Genomic DNA, 22,438 nt, shown 5'->3' with positions numbered 1-22,438 from the left:
TTCAGAGTAATCAAGACCTGGCCCTCAGTTCAACTAAACTAGTCACAATTGTCCCATTGAAACCAATGAATTAGTTTAATCAGAACTAACTTGTTCAGTTGATTTTTATTATACATAGCTACTATCCTATACGTGCACACCAACATTCAGTCCTGCCCTTAATTTATGTATAGCTGAAAGCCCTTTCTAGCAGAATTTTGCGGGTGACATTCCAGCCTAAGAGAAAGTGCTTGACAAGAGAACTCTTGACATAATAATAAAGGAGTCCATCTCAGAACCACTGAAATGTTTTGTCACAAGTGGTGAAAACGCCACAGCAAAGAGTGATGTCCCTGTTTAAAGTCTTGTGTCTATTTGTCTTTGATATCTTCTTCTCCTGTATGTCTGCAAAGTTACTCCCACTTGTAGCCGATATTTTTCTCTCGATGCAGTGTGCTATATCTCACCAATTGCTTTGCAGTTTTTTTGTTTGCTCTGCTGTTAGCAGTTGTATTAGTATCATTTCTGACATTTCCCAGCAATACTGGTGCTGTTGATGCGTTGTGTTGGCTTGCCAGATGCAAAGAACCCAAGTTCAATTAACACATTTTATTCTTTTACACAAAATGCAGGAGATTCTGATACTAGTGCTTGGAAGTAGAAATAAACCATTTAAAAAACAAAAGAAAAACCAACCACTGTAAATCTGATAATGTTGGGATATGGTGGCTATTATGGCTCTTCATTTGGTATAATTCAAGATTACTGATGCTGTATCAGTCAAGATTTCTCTGTTTTAAATACTGGAATCAAATACCAAAATTGATTCATGACGTAGATTCACTGGCAGAGGAAGAGTGGGGGGGGCAGCTCACTGCCCCCAGCAGCACGATCCTGGTGGGGTGCCATCACGGCTCCCGCCCCCCCCCGTGCTGGGTGCCACACCCCCGCAGGCAGTGTGCCATGCCCCCAGGATGTGCACCACGCCCTTGTGGGCAGCGCACCACGCCCCCGGGGGCCACGCCAGCCCCACTCCCGCCTGCTCTCCCCCCTGGTGCTGGAGCATGAAGCTCTGCCACTGCGTAGATCCAAGATGTCTGGTGGACTAAATATAACCTTATGTTTCGTGGCTGGAGTAGGTAGTCATTCAGATTCCGGGGGTGGGGGGGTGGGGGGGTGGGGGTGGGATAGAAAACATGATTATTTTGCTGTTTTCATATTTTTGTTCCTTGCTTTTGTTATATGTGCCTATGAACTTGGAATGAACAGATATTCAATGATGCACTGGAAAGCTTGGGGGGGGGGAATATATGAGAACTGTTCAACAAGCAAATGAATTAAGTGATAATTTTGATTAAGAGAACAGAGAAACAACAACCCTGAAATCATGCTGTGCACAGTTGCTAAAGCGGGGGGGGGGGGGGACACACTATATTTCTTCCTAAAATACATAAATGTACCCAGGGAGCAAGAGACATTGCTTCAAAGCCATGAAAGAATCATTGCATGCATTTAAATACAAGGTGAGAGCAGCACAGTGTTAGAGACCCATTCAAAGACATCCTCTGATTTTGCAGCAAAAAGCCAGAAAAAGGGATAAGTAAAAGCAACTCAAAGGAGTTATGCCTGTTTTGAACTAAGCTGGTGTACTGAGTATTTAATTGTAATTTCTGCTTTGAGATTCAGATGAGAGAAAAAAGAATGAAGCTGAATGCTAAACCTAATCTACATGAAAATGAGAAGGGGCCAAAATCAGCTTTTGCATTTTATCCTGCCCATGAAGTCCTTGGATCTTTGTCCTGTGCGAACACTTCTCCAGCAGGGCTTTCCAATATGCCATCTTGCTTTAATTGAAAAAAAGAATTATTATAACCCAATGTGACAAGCTCCTAGGATTCAGCTTAGTTGTCAAACAATTCGGCTCCTGAACGCCACAAACCCAGAAGTGAGTGTTCTGGTTTGCAAATGTTTTTCGGAAGCCGAACATCCAACATGGCTTCCAATTGAGTGCACAAAACTCCTGTAGCCAATCACAAGCCACACCTTGGTTTCTGAACGTTTTGGAAGTCTAACGGACTTCCAGAATGGATTCTGTTTGACCTCCGAGGTACAACTGTATTTTACAGGACAAGTGTGAGGCTGCACAATTTAATGCTAACTGATAATGCATAACGCATAACTCCACTCTTTCAGTTACATGCAATAAACCAGTGAAAACCCAGCCTGAATTCTTAACCATATTGAATGGATTTTTAATCTAGACAATAAGAATGCCTGCAATATGAAATTTATATCAATGATTTTAGTGTAAACACATTTCTAGATACCTTACTCATTTAGATCCTTGATCGTTTCTGTATAAAATGTTTTTTTGATGATGAGGATGTCAAATCTATCTACCTGGTTGTTTATGGTATATAATTATTCCATTTTATTTGAAAGTGTTTTCTGGCTGTGCCATTTCCAGTATGCTATTGGGCTGGAGAAAACGCTCTAGAAATTCCTTGTGGAGAAGCTCACAAAAACGTTTCCTTGGTTTATCAGTAGAGTCACTCCTTATGGAAGGTGTACTGGGATTGCAGATTTATTTTCCATTTATAGTTAAGCCATGTTTAAGAGGCCGGTTATCTGAAGAGAAGCCCATTCATATTTGGAGAATGTTCCAAGGTTACGACTTCCTTTCTCTTCTATACTTGCCTTCCAGGAGTGAGAAATTCTGTCGCCTATTGTGTGACACAACTGAATGAAAGGCTCCAGGTCACACAGATTCAGTGGTGGACCATTCATTTGCAGCCACATAGTGTTTTGCTAATTTTCGAGAGAATAAACAGCCCCTTCTGAGGAAAGAGTTCAATCATGTTCACGCTCAGAAGTCCTGCTTCCTGGCCCATTTTGTAGTCAGTTCTTCTATCAAACCACAAATTGGCATCCTGCTCTTTGTTCACTTTTTCTTTCTCTCTCCATGCTATCACATTCAATTTGTCCTCTTTTATTTGCTCACGAGCCGTGGAGTCATTGTGGTCTCGGCCAGGGTCTGTGCCTAAAATAATAAACTACTATGTTCATTGGAATGAAAGCGCCAAGTTAGCTTTGCCTTTCATGTTTAAACTGCAGGATCTTTTCCTCTGCTGGCTGCATTAAAAAACAACAACACAACACCTAGCAGTTAGAATTTAAAATCTTTATGTATTACTTATCTTCGTACCCATCTATGGTCAAAATGAGCAAATTAGCTATATGCATGTGAGATAAAATAATTTCCACTTGGCATGTTGTAAAACACTTCACAAACAGTATGTCAATGAAGTGTGTCACAAGGGCAACATTTTCCATACATAAAATCCACGTTTGTGCAAAACAATGCACAAAATTATTCTGAAATTATTAGTAAAAGTTTTCCATGCCACAGATGATGTAGCATTCAGAAAGTTCATACCAAATGTACAACAGCATATACAGTCATTTGCTTTCAAGTTGCTTTTCCCCCTTCAGAGTCAGAAGGCTAATGCTTTCTTTGTGTACTGCATGGACATTTAATCTTGGTCTGCCATATACATACCAGATTGAATGGGATGACATGTTGCATATTTGTGGTGGTTATCATGGTGAAACTGGCAGATGTCTTAGTTAAACCTGGATAAGACCTACAGTTGGCCAAAGTGAAATGCTGAACAGTTGCGCACACAGAATGCAATAATTTATTCCATACTTTTTCACAGAACTGGAGTATCCTGCTAAATTTCAACTGGATTGGTGCAGTGGCTTTTCTGCAAATTTTAGGATTAGAATAACTTTCTATAAGCTATTCATCAAAAAATATCCATATTGCCTATTGAAACATGCCATATCGCAGAAAAACAGACACACAGACTTTTAACAAAAATTGGGGGTGCAGAATATGAAGGGGTTAAATTTATAGTTGCAATAATTCCATCTGATTACAAGCTTGGCCTGTAAGTAACAGTAGCGATTTCCCTCTGTACCCTCTACTCACTCTGACCATGATGTTTCTTCTCTCTTTCCTCATCTTTCCACCCTGACATTATGGCAGGCTTAGAGATGCTATTACCTTTCACTTTCAGCACATGGATATAGCTTCTTCTTATTCTTCTCATGGCTGGATTGCCAAGGTGGGTCCCTGCTTCAATACAAGCCATCTTGCAGAGTTCCATTTCAGCTCTGGCGAACCCAGAATCCTTTCAAGGCATTTCTATTTGGGATTTGAAATTTGTCCAAATCAGATCTTCACCATGCATTGCAGCATGCGGGTAGACATAACTGCTGGTTTGATGAAAGTTTGTTGTGTAGACTGCTCAGTTGTGCTGTGTGCGTGTCATTAGACAAGACAGACAAGTTCCTAGATCATGTATAAGGATATCATGAAGGTGGTTTTCTGAACGAGATTTTCACCTGCAATTAGCATTATTCAATGTAGGATTAGTACCGCTCACTCATTTGTGCTGGGTTGTGTTCCATATCCTATGCATTATGCTTTGTTGAGCTGCATTGTTTCTGCAGGGTTTGCCTCTTACCTGCCAGAGAGTGCTGCCATTAATATTCTGAATAAATACCATCTTTTGTTTTATTTCATAGACACAGGGAAAGCTGCTGAAATATAATTAGCTGCTGTGTTTTAATCAGCTTTAGTTGTTCTGAAATAATTTCCATGCGTTATCAGCATTATACAATCTGTTGTAACACCAAAAACGCATGCATAATTGAGCCACCTGGTTTATTCTTTTAACAGTGCAACCCTACAAATGCCTACTGAGAAGTAAACCTGACTGAGTTCAGTGGGACTTACATCCATGTAAATGTGTAAAGCAGAAGGAGCCAACATGGTAGTCTCCAGATTTAGATTCCCAACTCCCATCAGTCCCAGTCAGCTTGATGATGGAAGTTGTAGTCCAGCAACATCTGGAGGGACAGTGTTGGCTATCTCTGATCTGAGATGTACCTCGGTTCTCTTGCAGCCTTGGTAAGGAGTTGCCCAGAGGAGCCTACATGCCTTGGCCAGCCACCTCTGGCAAGTAAGAAGAGCCTCCAGGAGTCTTAGTAGAGAAGACTTTAAGGCTATTAACCACACCAGTATTAACAGATGTGTGCACAGGGAAGATGGCAAGTAGAAATGCATATTAGCTAGTACATTTTGTGAACTTAAAGGTAAAGGTAAAGGGGACCCCTGACCTAATGGTCCAGTCGTGACCGACTCTGGGGTTGCGGCGCTCATCTCGCTTTATTGGCCGAGGGAGCCGGCGTACAGCTTCAGGGTCATGTGGCCAGCATGACTAAGCTGCTTCTGGCAAACCAGAGCAGCGCACGGAAACGCCGTTTACCTTCCCGCCGGAGCGGTACCTATTTATCTACTTGCACTTTGACATGCTTTCGAACTGCTAGGTTGGCAGGATTTTTTTGTGAAATCCTTTTGTGAACTTAGGGCTGGTTTAAAAAGAGGCTTCTTCTTACTTAAGGAAATTCATGCCTTTGAGAATTTAACATTTTCCTGTACTTCTAGATAATAGCTGTCACCCCAAATGGAATATATGGCTCTTTTTCTGTTGGTGAGACAGATGCTGTGGACTTAAGTAGTGGATGCATCTAGGAATGGATCTAGTAACAAATGGTGGTTGCCATTTTAATAAAATTGTGTAGAAGCTTCTAGCAGATTCCAGCTGGTGGATGAGGAGGATGACAGGACAGAAAGGGCTGTGAGTGGAGGGAAGTCACTTCCCATCCTTTGCACCTCCTGGGACACTCAACAAACCTGCTGCACCTGTGTGAGTGTAGCTGAATAGGACACAGCTGTAGGCAGCCTGAGGAAGTACCAGCTACCTTGGGCCTGTCCATAATTAACAAGTCTAGAGGGAGAGACTAGGCTGTTTCCATGAACTCCTCTTGTTGTGAGACTTTTGTGGGTGAGCTGAAGGTTTGTTTGGATTCTGAGTGAGAAGCCTGAGGTTGAGAGGAAAGAGTGTGTTCGAAGGAAAATGAACTGAAATTCATTTATATATGTGAGTAACTTTGTATTAATGTAACATTTTTATATGTAGCTGTATTTTTATAATATTGTCTGTTGTTGCCTTAGTTTTTTGTACATTGCTTAGAAGTATTTAAAATATATTGAGTGGTATAGAAATTAAATATTCAATCAATGTGCCACTAGGAAAATATGAACTCTTAATCTGGCATTTCTTCAGCTCATAATGGCCTGTGCATTGTCTGTCTTGTAATGCAGAGATAAAAAAATGCCACTATTGCTTTATAATGAACCCTAGTCATTTCTTTTCCTGTATTGACTGAAACTACTATATTGGATCACACTTACGGAATTCTCTCCCAAGAAAATCTTGAGCCTTTATGACTTTTGAAAATGAAGTAGTTTCTAACCAGAATCTTCTATAAATTATATAGGGCAGTGCATGTTTCAACATTTATGGCTGTGAGTCTTCCCTTATTATTTATTAATGCTTCAGATCTGGAGTGCTATATGATTAGAAACCAGTTTGAACCCCTTGCGGTTGAATGAAATATAAACAGGGTAGAAAAAAATGATTTATATTGAAAATGGTAATAATGGAAGTAGGAGCATTGTTTCGTGTATATTTTGGGTGGTATTCAGTGCTAATGTTTCTCAGTTTTGACCCGTTGAAGTTAATGGACATGACTAACTTAGGTCCATTAATTTCAAAGGGTCTACTCTGAGTAGGACCTCGTTGAATATGACCCTAAGTATACAATACATTCTACTGGGGCCTTGTCTAATACATTGTCTTCATGAAATGACTTTTAGGAGGTAACTTAAAGTGTGTGATATTTCTGTAATGTCCACAGAGATAAGGTGACACTTGTCTCTTTTGAAGTAAACTTCACTTGTTGAAAACTCTTCATTTTTCAATAAAGTAGCCTCAAATCTTAAGGATTTGAAATCTGTAGTTGCTCTTTGTGCTTCATAAACAGGACAGGATGGTACACACTGTGTCTGCTTCTCCATTTAAACTTTGAAAATCTAGGAGACTACACAATCTTCACTATTAAGGGAGTGGCTTTGTATGTAATACAGCTGCATGACTCTTTACATCAAAGTCTCACCTCTAGCTGAAGAACAGATCAAACCTCTCCACCTCTTCTGAGTTTCATTTGAGCCGAAAATCCAAACGCTCAGATCCATTTTAGTGCACTGGGATGTTGTTCCTATATGATACATAGAGAACACTAGTGTGTGTGGAGGGGGGGGGGGAGAACACCTTTAAAAATTTCTCCCATAGTTTATCACCAAGATTTCACACAGTTGCCTAATGGCTTAGAGTCAAATATGATAGTCTTATAGAAGAATGAGTTAATAATAATGTGACCTCCCCTTTCCCTTCAGAAAAAGTTAAGCTTTTTTGGTTAAGCCATACTTTTTGTGGTTAGCATTAGGAAAATCTTTTAAGCCTCAGTTTCCCTTGTAAAAAAAAGCAACAATGGAAGCAATAGTGATCTGCCTTACATTGGTACTGAACAATCTAAATTCAGTGTAGGCATTTCGTCTTCTGCAGAAGAGCTATTCTTGCATTCTTATTTTACAGTCTCATATTTACAGGGGGCTGCCACCAGTCACTGTGGCAGATGGAGTTCCATGTCCTCTAGCTAACAGTGCAAAAGTGCCACTGGCATGTGCAAGACTGTATCATTGTCATATATTGCAATATGCATTGGAAGTCTTATATGAGCTATTTGAATAACTCTGAAAAGCCATGGGGCATTTCTTTCTGAGGCTCCAACCACTGCAGTTCTTTTGACAATGCATGGCATACAGTGAAACTGAATGGCTGGATTGTGCCTGGGGCCTGGTTTGACATTACATTTTATTTTTAAAAATCTGGATTTTGATTTTTTTAAAAAATGGGATCCTAATAGCAACTGCACAGTCATTTCTTTGGAGTACATCTGCAACATCAGTGTTAGTGATGGTTATAGAATCTTGGATTTAGTCCTTGGCCAAAGACAATTTTTTTATTCATTGATTAAAAATAATAAAGCCTGACCTTCATTTCAGTTCCAGGATGTTTTATTATTAATTACAAAAACAGGCCCAAATGCAATGTAATGAAAATGGCAGCAGTAATAACAATAATAAAAATGTCACTGGCATGATTATTTGGAAGGGGCCTAAGGTATTGCATATGCTCAGCAAAGCCTTCGACTTTCAGCATTTTTTTTCATACCGCAGACAAACGAATGGACAGCCTTCGGTATTACCAGTGCTGGATTTACGTATAAGCTAAACAAGCTATAGCCTAGGGCCCCACTCTCTTGGGGGCCCCAAAAAATTTTAAAGGAAAAGAAAACCTGGATGTGCATTTCCAGAATATAAGATAAAAAACAAATAAAATAAAACCTACATATAGCAACAGGGTTTTATGTTGTGTAGGCTTCTGTGATGTAAGTAATGGGCACCACCTGCTCCCTAAAATAGCACTAGTTTGCTCATTTCTATATATAGGGTGCCTACATTCTGCATGTGCAAATGGCTTTAGATACCCACTAGGTCCATAAATTTCCATATACCATATATTCAACACAAAAAACAGTTGTTGACAAAGATCCTACTTTCAATGCATGGACCCTCTTCATATGATTAATATGTGAAGGAAGCTTTTGATAATTGCAGCTCAGGTAATTTCAAATAGGAATGTGAAGAGATGAAATTATGCAGGAAAGGATAGCAGCAGGCACAACAACTTAACTGAAAGGAACTGAAAGTAGAGGCTATAATTCTCCAGTCCATGCTAAGCAATCTGCATAACCAGTGTTCCATTTTCCCTTATATGCTGCATGGATAGGTAGATGTTGTTTCATTCATAGAACTGCATTTATGGAAGGTCCCCCCCCCCTTTCTTTCTAAAGGAAGAAGATGTTGCTTATAGAAGATGCTATTAATAGAAATAGGATGATAGCCAACTAAGTCATACTTGAAGCAGATCCATTAAAATCAATGGACTTAGAATTTTATTGATTTCAGCGGCCATTCTCTGATTAATGTTATATATCACCCATAGATTATAAGACACAAATAATAGGCTTCAGCCAGCTCAAACAAAAGGTGATGGGCAGTCTGTCAGTCTTTTCAGAGTATTGAGAAAATGTGCATGGGCCACAGCGATTCATAAATAAGATCTGAATTATTCACATTCTGTGGCAAGCTCTGAGAGCAAGTTAACGCAAAATGTTCTGTGTCTATAATGCCTGTGAATTCTTCCCCTGCATATTTTATTGATATTTGTGTTCTGTTTGGTTTTGGCATGGACCTTTCTTTATGTAGCTTTACTGGGAGATTGGCTGCTTTAACTGGTTTCCTTTAGTATTAATTGCAACCTTAATACTGTGGTCTTTCAATAAATAAATTCCCTCATTAAAAACAGGGTAGCTGTGGTATTGTTGTTTCTTTGTCACAGAAGCTAACCCTCTTATTGGAAGTGATTCCTGGCCATTCTAAGTGCTTAATTGATCAACTTGATTGATTTCACCATGACTTGAAGGCCACAGAAAAAGAAAGAAGGGGGCAGCGTGAGGAAAGGGATGAATGGCTTTATGACAGACTTCTAGAAGCTGGAGAGAAATGGGAAAATCAAGAGAGTTTTGAAGTAGCTAGATCCATTCAATTTTGCCAATATAGTCAGGTATAAGTGGAGACAGAGAATATAAAATTAATAGCTAAGTGGATCCATGAGCAGAAACCTCTGTAAAAGTAGTGGTGCAGTGGAATAAAATTTCAGATTGCATGGGAAAGATATAACAAAGTTTAATTGATAACCGGGAAGATTTCCCAGCCGAGTGCAAAGTGTTAGCATTAATCTTTGAAGCTGCAAATGTCTTCTAGCCAGGTTACCTGAAGGAGCATCCTCTCCTGTACATATCTACATAACAGCCCTTTCTCCATGCATAATGAGCTGAGACAGGCACTTTCTAGGGAGAGAACATTCTTGAAAGTGGTATTCAAATTAATGATGGCACCTCACCAGTGATGTTTGATACTGTGCTTATTCGTTTGTTTATTTTATTACATTTCTTAATTGCTTTCTACAAAAAAGAAAAAAAATCACAAAGTGACTTTATAAAACACAACCAGTCAAAATCAGTTTATTTATTTTTTTGAGGGGGAGGCTTTTTTGATCTTCCTCTGCCCCAGCAACACTCAAGTCCAGACTGAACTATCTTAGGGGTGTTTTGGAACTTCGAGTGTCTGTTTTAAAACCTATATTAGAAGGATTTCATGCGGTTCCTGTTGGCTTTTATGTGTTTGTTTGTAGTGATTTCATTGGTTAGTTTATTTTTTGTTTTTGGTTTCCTTTTTAAAAAATGACAGCACTGTCCAGTTGAAGAACATTGTGGACAGGTGGTTAGTGAATAACTGCTTTTATCTTGCATTTTTATGTTCTGAGCCGCTTTGAGACCTACGGATGAAGCACAGTACATTAAACAAATCTCTTCTAGTACTACTTAGCAGAAGCAGCTCACCAAGTGGAGCAAAGTAACTATGCTAGTTTACTAGCTGGATGGGTCACTGTTGCTTACCAATATGGGGAGGGGGCTGTGGAAGGGGGTAGTGTGGATGTCAGTGAAATACAAACACTCCAGAAGAGCCAATCCAGCACTCCTCCCAGAGCTGTATTATCTCCATGTTCTCTCATCCTTTAGCCCTCCAAGTAATTTGTACTTCACTTATAAATTGATAATGGGCTTGGAGACAAATTTAGGAAAGAGACTGTGAAAATTCAACATGTGAACATTATGAGGCTGGCTTCTAAGTGTGTGTGTGTGTGTGTGTGTGTGTGTGTGAGAGAGAGAGAGAGAGAGAGAGAGAGAGAGAGGAGGAAAAAGAGATGATAGTTTGTAAGAAACCCTCAACATTTTAATGGTGCTCTCCCTGTAGAACATCCTTCCATCAGATGTCAAGGAGATAAAGAACTACACAACTTTTAGAAGACATCCCTGTATCGGGGAGTTTTTAATGTCTGACATTTTACTATGTTTTCATACGTACTAGAACTGCCCAGAGTGGCTTAGGAAATGGGTTTTGTACCAGATGGGTGGGGTGCAAATAATAAAGTTGTTGTTAATGCAAAGGCTAGTACAGGCATAGGCAAACTCAGCCCTCCAGATGCTTTGGGACTACACCTCTCATCATCCCTGACCACTGGTCCTGCTAGCTAGGGATGATGGGAGTTGTAGTCCCAAAACGTCTGGAGGGGGTCAAGTTTGCCTATGCCTGGGCTAGTACTTAAACTATATTTCACGAAAGTCAAGGGGTAATTTTCATTTTATCTGTTTTGCAATTTAATTGTAGCCTATCAAATCCCATGTGCAAGCAAGGGCATGAAAAAGCTGAAATTAATGAGCCATTTTGCAATGATAGGTCCATTCAGAGTTTCATAACTGGATTTCCAAAAATATATTCTAAAAGTACTATTTTTCTCAAAGTTCTCCATACATTATAATATGGGTGCAATAAGCAACACTTTATTAATCAGATAAGGCACTTTTTCATCTTCCTGTTTTCTTTCCTCCTTACCTCCCTCTGTATCAAGTTCTCATACAGCATATAAGAATAAAACCAGCAGAAGGCATTCATAAAAACACCATTAGAAACATCAATAAATACTGATGTTTTTAGCTTGTGGGTCTCCTGTCTCTTCCTCATTGTAAAGCTAATTTGACTCTGAATTACTGTCGTGAGAAGGATTTGCTGGTGAGTCTTTTCAATAGGGTTTGCTGGTGTGTTGTGTTAAACAGGAACCAATTCAGCTCCCCAGAAAAAAACTAAAGTACTAAAAGTACTAAACATACAGTTGTAAGGGGAAAGAGGTGTATTCGTTATCTGTCAACATTTCACATAAATATGTACAATTAAAAAGTTTATCCGATTTAATTGATGTCTAACAGTTTGATGTTTCTAATCAACATGCACCAGCGTTTTGTCATATCAGAGTCTGCAGTATAATATTTCATATCTCCTGTGCCAAGATAAAGTAAAACTTCATAGATTTTTTTTAAATCTCTTGACAGTCATCTTTCTAAATACTCCTTAAATTAAATACAGACAAAGCTATTGCTGTAGGCATGCTTAACTTACTTCTTAATAGCCTGGTACAGTTTGCAAGGTAACACTTTGGCATCATCAGCCATTAGAGATGTAATGATTTTCCAATAGTTAATGAGGGTTCCCAAATAAATGTTTCCATCTGCCATCTCAGCATTGTAGGTGATATTTTTCCATGGCAGAATAATCTTTATGTCTAATTCCACAAGTAAGGAGTCTGATCATAGTTTAATTTCTCTGCAAACATTGCTTGGCAATCAATAAAGCGGTGTCAAAGAACTTTGATTGAATAGGAGCTTGAGATAACATTCTCCATAATATGCAATTGACGAGGGGAAGATATTTAATTTCATGATTCAGAAGAAAGCCTGCAAATTGAGCACAGGAAAAGAAATTCTAATAAATCAATACAATTATATTATGTAAATAAGATTGCATCATTAATACGCTGGGGAACATGCAATTCTCATGAAGAATGGTTATACTACACCCTATAATTAACTTATTATGTCTGAAGTTATTGGCAATATGGCATAATATATATTTAGTAGGATGCAAGTGAGAGTCTATGGCCAGGGCCCTCTGGAAGTTATTGGACTCCCAACTCCCATCAGCCCTTGCCAGAATGGCTAGTGGTTAGAACTGATGGAAGTTGTCCAGGTTCCCCACCCCTCAGGATTCCTATCCTTCCTCTGAATATTTTTGTGTTGATTTACAGTCTGTATGATTTAGGGACACCACCTTCATGTCTCCAATAAGAACAGTGCATCCATTCCTTTCAGATATTTGATAATAGTGTTCTTTACATAGTATTCATAGTATTCTTTACATAGTGTTGTTTTATAGCAATGTAGGATATATGAGTGATAAGTGTTCATATACAGGTGATTTGCTTGTGCTCACAGTGGCTTGTATAGCATCCATACTGCTGCCCTGCTGCTTAGTGGCTAAATCACAGCCTGGAACAGTAACATATTTTTGTATGCAGTTATTGTCCACTGAATTTTGCATTTCACCCTTTCTATTGGAATATAGAAACTGCTTTCTTTCTGTTTTACTTGTCTATGCATTGCAATGAAATGGTTTGCTTAGGAGTCAGAATGACTCTAAGAGTGAATGCACATGTAACCTTTTTGTACTTTCTTATCTTTTTTTGAAGTGGAAGACATTTTTAATGGGGGCGGGGGGAGAAACCTAGCAACTTTGAACAATGCCCCTGCAGGTACATAACTGATATTAGCTGTGACAATACAATAAAGTAATAAAGAAACTCACTGATTACAATCTTTAGTATATCATGCCTGTGAGAGGACTAGAATAAAACACTACAAGGAGAAGCTATAAGATATGTGGTGGCACAGAAATAAATGGTGCCATGATGCTATAATACATTTAAAAAAAAAAAAAATTAGAAACCCTTGCTTGTTACACTTTCTAAGTAAGTTTGTACATACTCATGGTCTCCTAAATAATAACCAGTCTAGACTGCTTAGATGATTGGAAGCTTCCAGTTGGTATATTTTCTGTGGTGACTAGCACAAGTATTTTCTGTTGATTAGTCCAAGCAACATACTAGAGCAGGCTTCTTCAACCTCAGCCCTCCAGATGTTTTTGGTCTACAACTCCCATGATCTCTAGCTAGCAGGACCAGTGGTCAGGGATGATGGGAATTGTAGTCTCAAAATATCTGGAGGGCCTAGGCTGAGGAAGGCTGTACTAGAGATCTGTGAACTGTCCCCTTCCAAAATTATCTGAAATCCCATGTCATGTGTGCAGACGTCCATTTTCTCCCTTGCAGCCCTAGCAAATACATTGTGGGGTACACAATGAGCTGCAGGGAGGAGAACAGGAAGGGGAAGTCCTTTGGGTGAGTAAAAGTCTGTCCTGCTTGCACTGAAAATAATCCATAGTAAGAAATTCTAGTTCTAGGTTTGCTTTTTTTACCAGGCATGGTGTACCTTTCTTTCAGAAAGGAAGAGGACCTCTGTAAAAGCAAAAACTTACATGTCAGCCAATATCAATCTAGCGATAGATATTTCTTGGCCAATGTGGTTCCCATTACTGAAGGACAAGAACACTAAGAGGTCTGCCTAAGTTGACATGAATATTGATTTCCCTCTCTCTTCACAGAAATCACCACTCAGTAAACCCACTTTGATTAATGGGTCAGCAGCTAGTTTATCCAGATGTTCAAATGTCCATCATAACATGTGGCCCATAGAAATCTATTGCTGGATAAAAAATGCAGATAACTAGAAGATTAATATTAGCAAAGATATTGATCATTTTAAAGCAATGTCTGAGGATTTGGTTTGTTTGCATCTGTAAATATCTTGCCCTGATACTGCCTTTGACTGGAGGTAGATTTTTATCAGTTCAGTTTTATTAGGATGCAACAATGATGCAGAAGGGTTTTGTAAGAATATTTTCTGGATTTGTTTTTTACTGCATTTTGTAGAGCTTCACAATATAAAATCCAAGCACCTAAAGTTCACATTTGCTGTCTCTTTGCATACAAAGCAATGTGCAACATCTGACACACACAAAAATGCTGAGAGGAATCCCCCCTTCCCAATTCTAATTAAATATTACTAATTAAACATAAAGTGATGCTTCTTTTTATGAAAGGCAAATTTGGGCAGAAAGAGCACTATTAGTCACAAATAAGCATGTATATGTCAGTGCAGTAAGCAGGAGGCAATATTGAGCAGTAAAATTGCAGAGCTGAACTCTCCTCTGTGACAGCCAAAAGTCTTTCACGTGTTGAAAAGTAAGAAGAGCTGTTACTTAGCTGGGTGATGAAAACTGAAAAGTTACCGCTATCTGGAAGTGATAACCCTGCTACTGTTTGCACTAATAGATAGAAGGAAGCAGAGTCCACCACCTCCCATGGAAGTCTTTCCCACTGTCACACAGCTCTTACTGTCAGAAAGTTCTTTCTGATGGTTAGTCTCAATTTCCTTTATGGTAAGTTGAATCTATTGGTTCAGGTCCTAGCTTCTAAAGTAGGAGAAAACAAGTTTGCTCCATCTTCCACCTGACAGCCCTTTAGATATTTAAAGATTGCTATCATATCTCCTCTCAGTCTCTTCTTTACCAGGCTTAACATACCCAGCTCCTTCAGTCATTGAACTTAAGTGTTAGTTTCCAAACCCTTGATTATCTTGGTCACCTTCCTCTGCACATGTTCCAGCTTGTCAATATCACGATTGTGGTGCCCAGAACTGGATGCAGTACTCCAGGTGTGGTCTGACCAAGGCAGAATAGAGTGGTACTATTACTTCCCTTGACTGGGACACTATACTGTTGATGTGCCCAGGACAGAACCCTGAGGGGATGAGTAACCATCAGTGAGCACTCTACATTGAAAGTCCTGAACTGTGAGGTAGCAGTGAAGGAACCTGTGGTGACAGACAGGGAAGGTTTGTTGTTGTTGTTGGCATCTGTCTGTCTTGGGAGACACTGAAAGAGTGCGCCTTTGGGGGTAATCTGACTGAACACTAAGCACTGGATGAAATGCATACAAAACATGAAAATGGTTGTAAGTGTAATATCAAATCAATAAAAATAGCTTTGAAGAATCTATACCTTGCTTTTTATTGAAACATCATTGTCATTCAGGTGTATCCTCACAGAGGTAAATTACATGCCTCAGTAAAAAATGTGAACTTTGGTAAAATATGCCCTGTGCTTCTTTGCTTTTTGTTTATGAACAGCTACTACAGCACCATCATGCAGTTCATGAAATTTCATACATCGCAAAGGATATCACAGACCATCGGGCCTTCGGATATGTGTGCGGAAAGGAAGGGAATCATAGATTTGTGGCAATAAAAACAGCCCAGGCAGTAAGTATCAAGATTATTGTCATTTTCTGCAGTTTAACTCAGTTTGATAGCTCTGTCTAGAACAGTGCTGCTTTGAAAGGGCAGCCTGTAAGCATTGTTTATGCAGTATATAATGCTGTCAGAAGTGCATGCATAAATGTTCTGAGATGGCAGTTTAGCAATACCAGTCCTGGAAAGAAAGAAATACAATTCACCCTTCTCAATTTTTTTCTTGATGTATTCCTTCTAATTAGTAATTATTTTCCTTTCTAATTAAACTGGAAACACTAGCTGAATACAAATAAGTTTACTTAGGGTCCTAGACTCATTTAGATAGAAAACGATGGAAAACAAATAGCTATTTAGCATAGTCTACTCTCATTTCATTGTATTAGAAACCACTAATAAATATAAGCAATGCCTTTTATGCTCATAATTATAATTACCATTAATCTGCAAATATAATTAGCTTATATAGAAATGAACCTTTGCCTAGTTAAAGTTTGCAGCTAGACCAATATAAACAAGGTATTTAATTCAATGAGAAAGGGTGTGTTTTGGAGTGTTTTAAAATGCCTAAGGCTGCCATCCTAAGAACTCAATTTGAATAACCAAGTTAAGCTAGAGTAGTGTAGATTTAGTCACATTGACTTCAGGCACAGGCTAGACATTGTTATGAAAGTTCCAATATGGCTGTGGAAGCCTATCTTCAGTAACTTTTGACTTGTAGATTTAACCCAGGATTTAACTCATTTCCACAAAACTTTAATTGGTGTCTGCCATTAAGTAGGAACAAATGGACTTAAATATACAATTTCTACCCTGAGATGGAACCTGAGATGAACCTGTGGTTCATTTTGGAATTGGTTTGGCTGGTATGAGATTTGTTGGCAAGCATTTGGAAAAAGCTCACCTGAGAACTCTCTTTCATCTCATAATGTTGCTACATGCACATTATGATATTGTTCCCCTGTCACTTAGCAACTGCACCTTGGTTCAATCCTCCAGCAGTTTTCCCACAGCACTAGCCATGACAGAGAGTTGCTTTGAAGTTCACTCACTCTGTGCACCCAAATACATGCACATAGGAACAAGAGAGGGATTTGGATATAGATAGGGAGCAACAATCACATAAAGCATTCTCAAGAAGCCATCAAGAGAATTGACCTCACTTCAGTTGGGTTGACCGGTCATGTAATTCCAGGAAACAATGATAGTTTCATTAGCAGTGAGGAAATTAAAATTAGATAACATGTGCATGCATCAACAAAGCAGCTGGCTTTGTAGGTCACATAATTTCACATTGATCAATGACAATGACACTGAGAATAAAGGGCTAACGTTAAAGGACTTCTGCCCAGGTGCTTACAAATCAGCTGGTCTTGTCTTGACATGGCCTAATGATCATTAACAAAGCAAGAGCAGAACCTCTTAATGTTTGAAGCCAGAGAAAAACTTCCAGCAGAAATGTTGCCAAGTTTGCATTACAGCCAAACATTACAAACTATACAAATTCATTATATGGATCAGATGATTTCATACTTCGGTACTAACACTAATTTCAATGTAATAATTTAAATGGTTTACTCACAAGTAAGAGTATAAGAATCCATTGATGCATCTAAATGAATCCATTATACCGTTACTAAATAAAATTGTTTTTAAGACCATCTGTTTCATTAGGAAAGGTCACATTTTGTTTGCTAGTCTTCTTTCCCATATTATTGAAATACTCTTAATTTGTTTTATGTAGGCGGAGCCTGTAATTCTGGATTTACGAGACCTCTTTCAACTCATTTATGAATTGAAACAAAGGGAAGAGCTGGAAAAAAAGGCACAAAAAGATAAACAGTGTGAACAAGCAGTGTATCAGGTATCTAATTATTTTTTAATAGAAGTGTACACTGATGAAGTGACAAAGCAACTACTGAGAATTTGGGACTGTTGTGCTAAGACATCCTAGGAACAAAGAATAAAACTGATCCTTTGCCACAGAAATCAGGACGTTTGAATCAAGCAAACTTATGCTCTTACCTGTACCATTAAATGGGTGGGTCTTATGCTGCTGAGCACTGGTAACTGGTTACTAGTTTCAGTGGATAGAAGATTTACAGGTTCCACTGCTGTCTGTGAATATTGCTGTTATCAGTAGTGCCATAATACAATTTGGCAGTGATTGAGAATAACAAAGCTGAGCACAGTAGACATACGAAATGGTTGCATGAATATTTAATTTGTGATATTTAAAACTGGAAGAATTTCAGAGTATTCCTTCTTAATGTGCGCCTTCATATATGCAATGCAAGGTTGAGTAGACATCTAGCCCTCCTTTACTGAACAATGTGCAATATCTTTCCTCAATATTTGGCTCTTGTACACCTGCTGTTCACTTTCTTTCCTTTTTGTCTCTTCTACTTTCTTTGCAATAGACAATTTTGGAGGAAGATGTAGAAGATCCTGTTTACCAGGTAATTTCTGAAGCTTTATAAAAACAGAGTTTCAGAAATAGTTAAGGATGTGATTAAGCTTTTAAGCTGAGTGACAGTGCTAAAAAAAGAAATATAATTTAGGTGTCTAATAAGTCAGCTATAAAAATTATAAAATATCTTCAAAACACTGATTTATAGGTAGTATTCTTAATACTAAATTCTGAATGTATTATAGTAATGCTGCAATCTTTTAGTACCCAGGAGGACATTCTGAGGCCATGGGATTTTTAAGATCTGCCTTCTTGGAGAAGGCAATCAAACTTATATGCGTCTTCAGTGAAGCTATGGAAGGGTCTGTAGCAGTTGTCCCACTGACAGTAGAGATGGGGCACTGGGGGTGGCATGCTGCAAGCAGCAGTGGATCAAGCCCTCCAATCCTCAAAAAACACCCCAGGAATGGGAGAGAAACTATGCTAGCCTGAAAGTTGTGCATTTCATTCTCTTCCATCAGAATAAATGGGATACACATGGGGAGAATAAAGGGAAAAAATCAATGAGCCAAGAAGGCCATAGGAAAAGGCTATGCCTTTGGCGCTGCTTTTCAGGCTGCCTCATAAAACAGAGTTTCATTTTAGGAAGCCATTTGAAGCAGAGCCACTGGTGCTGGGAGTGCCCTTGCAAAGAGGCTAGCTGCATTTTATGAAGCGGTTTGAATGCAAACCGCTTCAAAAAGGTACAAGCAAGACTCCTCAGCTGCAGCCGATTCTACTGGGGCTTCTTTTCAGTGCTGCTTAGCTGATAAGCCATGACAAGGAGCCCCACTTGCAAAAAGAAAAACCCAGATGCTCACTTTAAACTTCCCATTGTTCTGTTGTGACCTTACGACACCTGTGTGGGGCAGGTGGCCGTGGGTTGCGGGGCATAGCCACACTGACACCAGTGCTCTGAGCCAGATTTCCCTGCCACTAATTTAAGAAGGCGACAATGATAGTCAAATTTTTGTTTCATGCAAATTGCATTTCCTTTAATAAATTTCACCATCAAAAATAAACACTTGTTCATAACTGATCTTGTTGACTATGGAACCACCCAGAGACCTCCAGGTATAGGGCGGCATATAAATTCAATAATAATTAATAATAATGTTACGTACTCAAATATAGTGTAAAAATTAGCCCCCTATTGAAAACTCGAAGCTGAAATTTAACTCATTGCACTTGCTAATTTTCCCTCCTTCCCTCAAACAGATTAAAAGTGCCCTCAGCAGCCCAGGGCCTTCTTTATGATCCCACAGAAGTCCACAGTAAAAATTCCCAGTAGCTGCTATGGGAACAGAATTGAGCCTTTGGTTGTATCTCCGTTGGGAAAACAGCAGGAAACTTGTCAAATGACAATTAGCAAAGTTCCATTTCTCCTTTATTTCTCTTCCATAAAAGAAGGTTGCATGATATGCCTTTCAGCAAAAGTCAATTGCTCCTAAGCCAGCCTGTACTTTGAACCTGCTTCCTTACTGCTTGTCTATGGTTATTTCTTCTGAAGTTCCAAATTGCCTTTTTTCTTTTCTGATTCATCTTTGACCTTTCCTCCTTTGCTGCTGATGTAATAGTACATTGTGTTTGAGGCTGGACATGAGCCAATCCGTGAGCCTGAAACAGAAGAAAACATTTATCAGGTATAGAATTGCTCCATCTGTGTTCTCATTGCCTCCAGCAGTCAGTCAAGCACATTCCATAGACCAAAGTTCCTTTTAAGCATTTTCATTTATCCCAATGACATGTGTACCATTTCATACTCATGCAAGTACAGATATAATTTGTATGGTGTGATTTCTCTAATAACTTGTTTCTTTTTTATCCCCCTCAGCCTTTTTTATGTTGATATATATTATTTATATTGCCTTGAAAGCTTTACCCTGAATATTGTGTATAACATAGAAAAAAATTTTAGTTTAATTTGTGTTGGACACATTGGTGTTAACTTATCGTATATAGACTACATACTTTTCAGCTCTAAACTAAGTATTCTCCCCATTAACAAATCTATATTTGAGTGGTATAAAGTAGCTCATTGTCAGCCCTCTCAAAGAAGCACAGTAATTGGCTGAAAACCAAGCTTTGACTTGTATTGTGACTCACAGCTATAAACTACCCCTTGCTGCTTCTGATATGGTGCAGGGTGTTGCTTGGTGAGATGTTGTGTCTAGATCACTCATTACCTTCCAAAATGTACAAGACCACTAGCATGAGAATTGGGAAGCACTAAATTACTGTTTTAAAAGGTGAAATTGATCAACTGTTACAAATGTGGATCTGAAACTGATACTTTAACCAGTAGATGCTCAAAGCCTAGATATATACTGTAAATTAAAATTAACTGCTTGTAGAAGTTTTAGCTCATTTCTGAGGAATATATATATTGATGGTTTTGTTTACTTCAATTGGCTGTTTGGCAGGAGTGCCAGTTGGATAAATGGGCATCTTTCCAGAGAGCTGGGCCTGTTGGGGAAACCCATATGACCATGATCTCAGAAATGGGGATTATGGCGTACCTGGGTTCTGAGGACTGTCTCTGGCTATGGTGATCTGTCTGTTTCACTACAATAAGAAAGTATCAGTTTTGCACAAGTGCAGGATCATGCATAGCACTCTTCAAGCTACCAACTACACCTCTCAATATTTGTATGTTTACCTTAATCCTAACTACATTTTTATTTATTACTACAGGTTCCTACTAGCCAAAAGAAGGAAGGTGTTTATGATGTGCCAAAAAGTCAACCTGTAAGTGTAAGTATATGCCATTCAAAGCAGGAGTAACAAGTTTTTAATAGTTCTTCAACACTCACAGGTTTGTCTTCCTATATACATAAAAATGTAAGGCTGTCATTGTGCAGCCTCCATTGCAGGTTTTGTAGTGCTGTATCAAAGTGCTGGGTTTCCATGAATAAAAACCCAAGAGGCCCAAGGGAAAGTGAGCTTTTGCGGTTTCATGGGGTGGGAAGAAAAAGCTCTATGGGTTGCTGTGCGGGGAATCACAGGGAGGTTGGCGAGCAGAGTAATTAATGCAGGTCCTCGTGTGGCAGAGTTACCATAGCAGATTTTCTAATGCATCACACTCTAGGGAAAACAAAGCCAAGAGCCAAGCCTAAAAGTACCCCAGAGGGAGAATGCCCCCCTGTCAGGTCTACTCCAAGGCTGGCTCCATATCCTGGGAACAAGGACTTAGCTACAGCATTGCTGAGAAGCAAAACAGATCAGTAATTCTCCATTAGTGTGCAAAGAACAGGATTTTGCTCTCCTCTCACCTGTGTACAAGAGGCACAAAAAAAGAGTAGGCAGGTATCCAGCAATTCAACAAATTAAAAATAAATAAAGCACACATTAAAACCAATATCTTATTCAACCACTCATTGGTTTTAATGTTCTCTCTTTTATACACAGCCCGCTTTGTCTTTAAGACAGTTGCCTTCACCCCCCCCTCCAATTTATTGCTTTCTCTATTAGACAGCGCTCTAAAATTCAATTTCTGTGCCTGTATTACCCAGTGTTGCCTCTATCTGATTTAGATATCCATGGACACTTACTTTATTAATAGTAAACCTTGCTCACATGAATGTCTAAATGACTTTGGCTAAATGACTTTAACAACAGAGAAGTGTTTCCTTATTCTCTCCTCTTTCTAATTCACTGTACTTTATAACATTGCGGCTGATGTAAGACAGTTCATTTTCATTTTGGGGAAAGCAGCCTTGGCAAGGCTATTTTCCTGTTCTCCTACTGCATATGGACATCATAATTAATCTGCTGGGTAGAAATTGGAGAGTGAAAATAAATTGTGTATAACAGCTACACACATTTGTATTCTGCAAAATTAATTTGGTGTCTCTGCTGAGTATGAATGCTGGACCACATTATGCCTTTCCTTCTTTCCTTCCTTCTTTCCTTCCTTCCTATTTTGATATTGATGTTGACCAGTCCTCCCTGCCACTTTTGGACAGAGCTTCCCACTTAGTCTTTTGGGAATGTGTGTGAGCATAGTCAAAGTAAAGCAGCCTTTGCCAAATTGCAGATCTTCCGTGCCTTGTGTGGCTCCCCAATGCTGCAGTTTTCTCAGCATGGGAAAAT

At 39.0% G+C, this 22,438-nt stretch overlaps 1 protein-coding gene across 5 annotated transcripts in view; it reads left to right on the top strand.

Moving 5' to 3' along the window:
• DAB1 (DAB adaptor protein 1) overlaps positions 1-22,438 on the top strand; it is a 644,236-nt gene that overhangs the window by 585,141 nt on the left and 36,657 nt on the right. For all 5 annotated transcript variants that reach the window (XM_081011790.1, XM_081011791.1, XM_081011793.1 and 2 more), the window contains 5 exons: positions 15,778-15,909; positions 17,642-17,761; positions 18,318-18,356; positions 19,924-19,989; positions 21,041-21,100. In XM_081011790.1, the coding sequence (XP_080867916.1) occupies positions 15,778-15,909; positions 17,642-17,761; positions 18,318-18,356; positions 19,924-19,989; positions 21,041-21,100 (417 nt within the window). The remainder of the gene's footprint in view (positions 1-15,777; positions 15,910-17,641; positions 17,762-18,317; positions 18,357-19,923; positions 19,990-21,040; positions 21,101-22,438) is intronic.

This window comes from Podarcis pityusensis (assembly GCF_964106645.2).
Source record: "Podarcis pityusensis genome assembly, chromosome: 6".
Taxonomy (NCBI): domain Eukaryota; kingdom Metazoa; phylum Chordata; class Lepidosauria; order Squamata; family Lacertidae; genus Podarcis; species Podarcis pityusensis.
The sequence above is the reverse complement of the archived record's forward strand: the minus strand, read 5'-3'. Positions and strand labels throughout refer to the sequence as shown.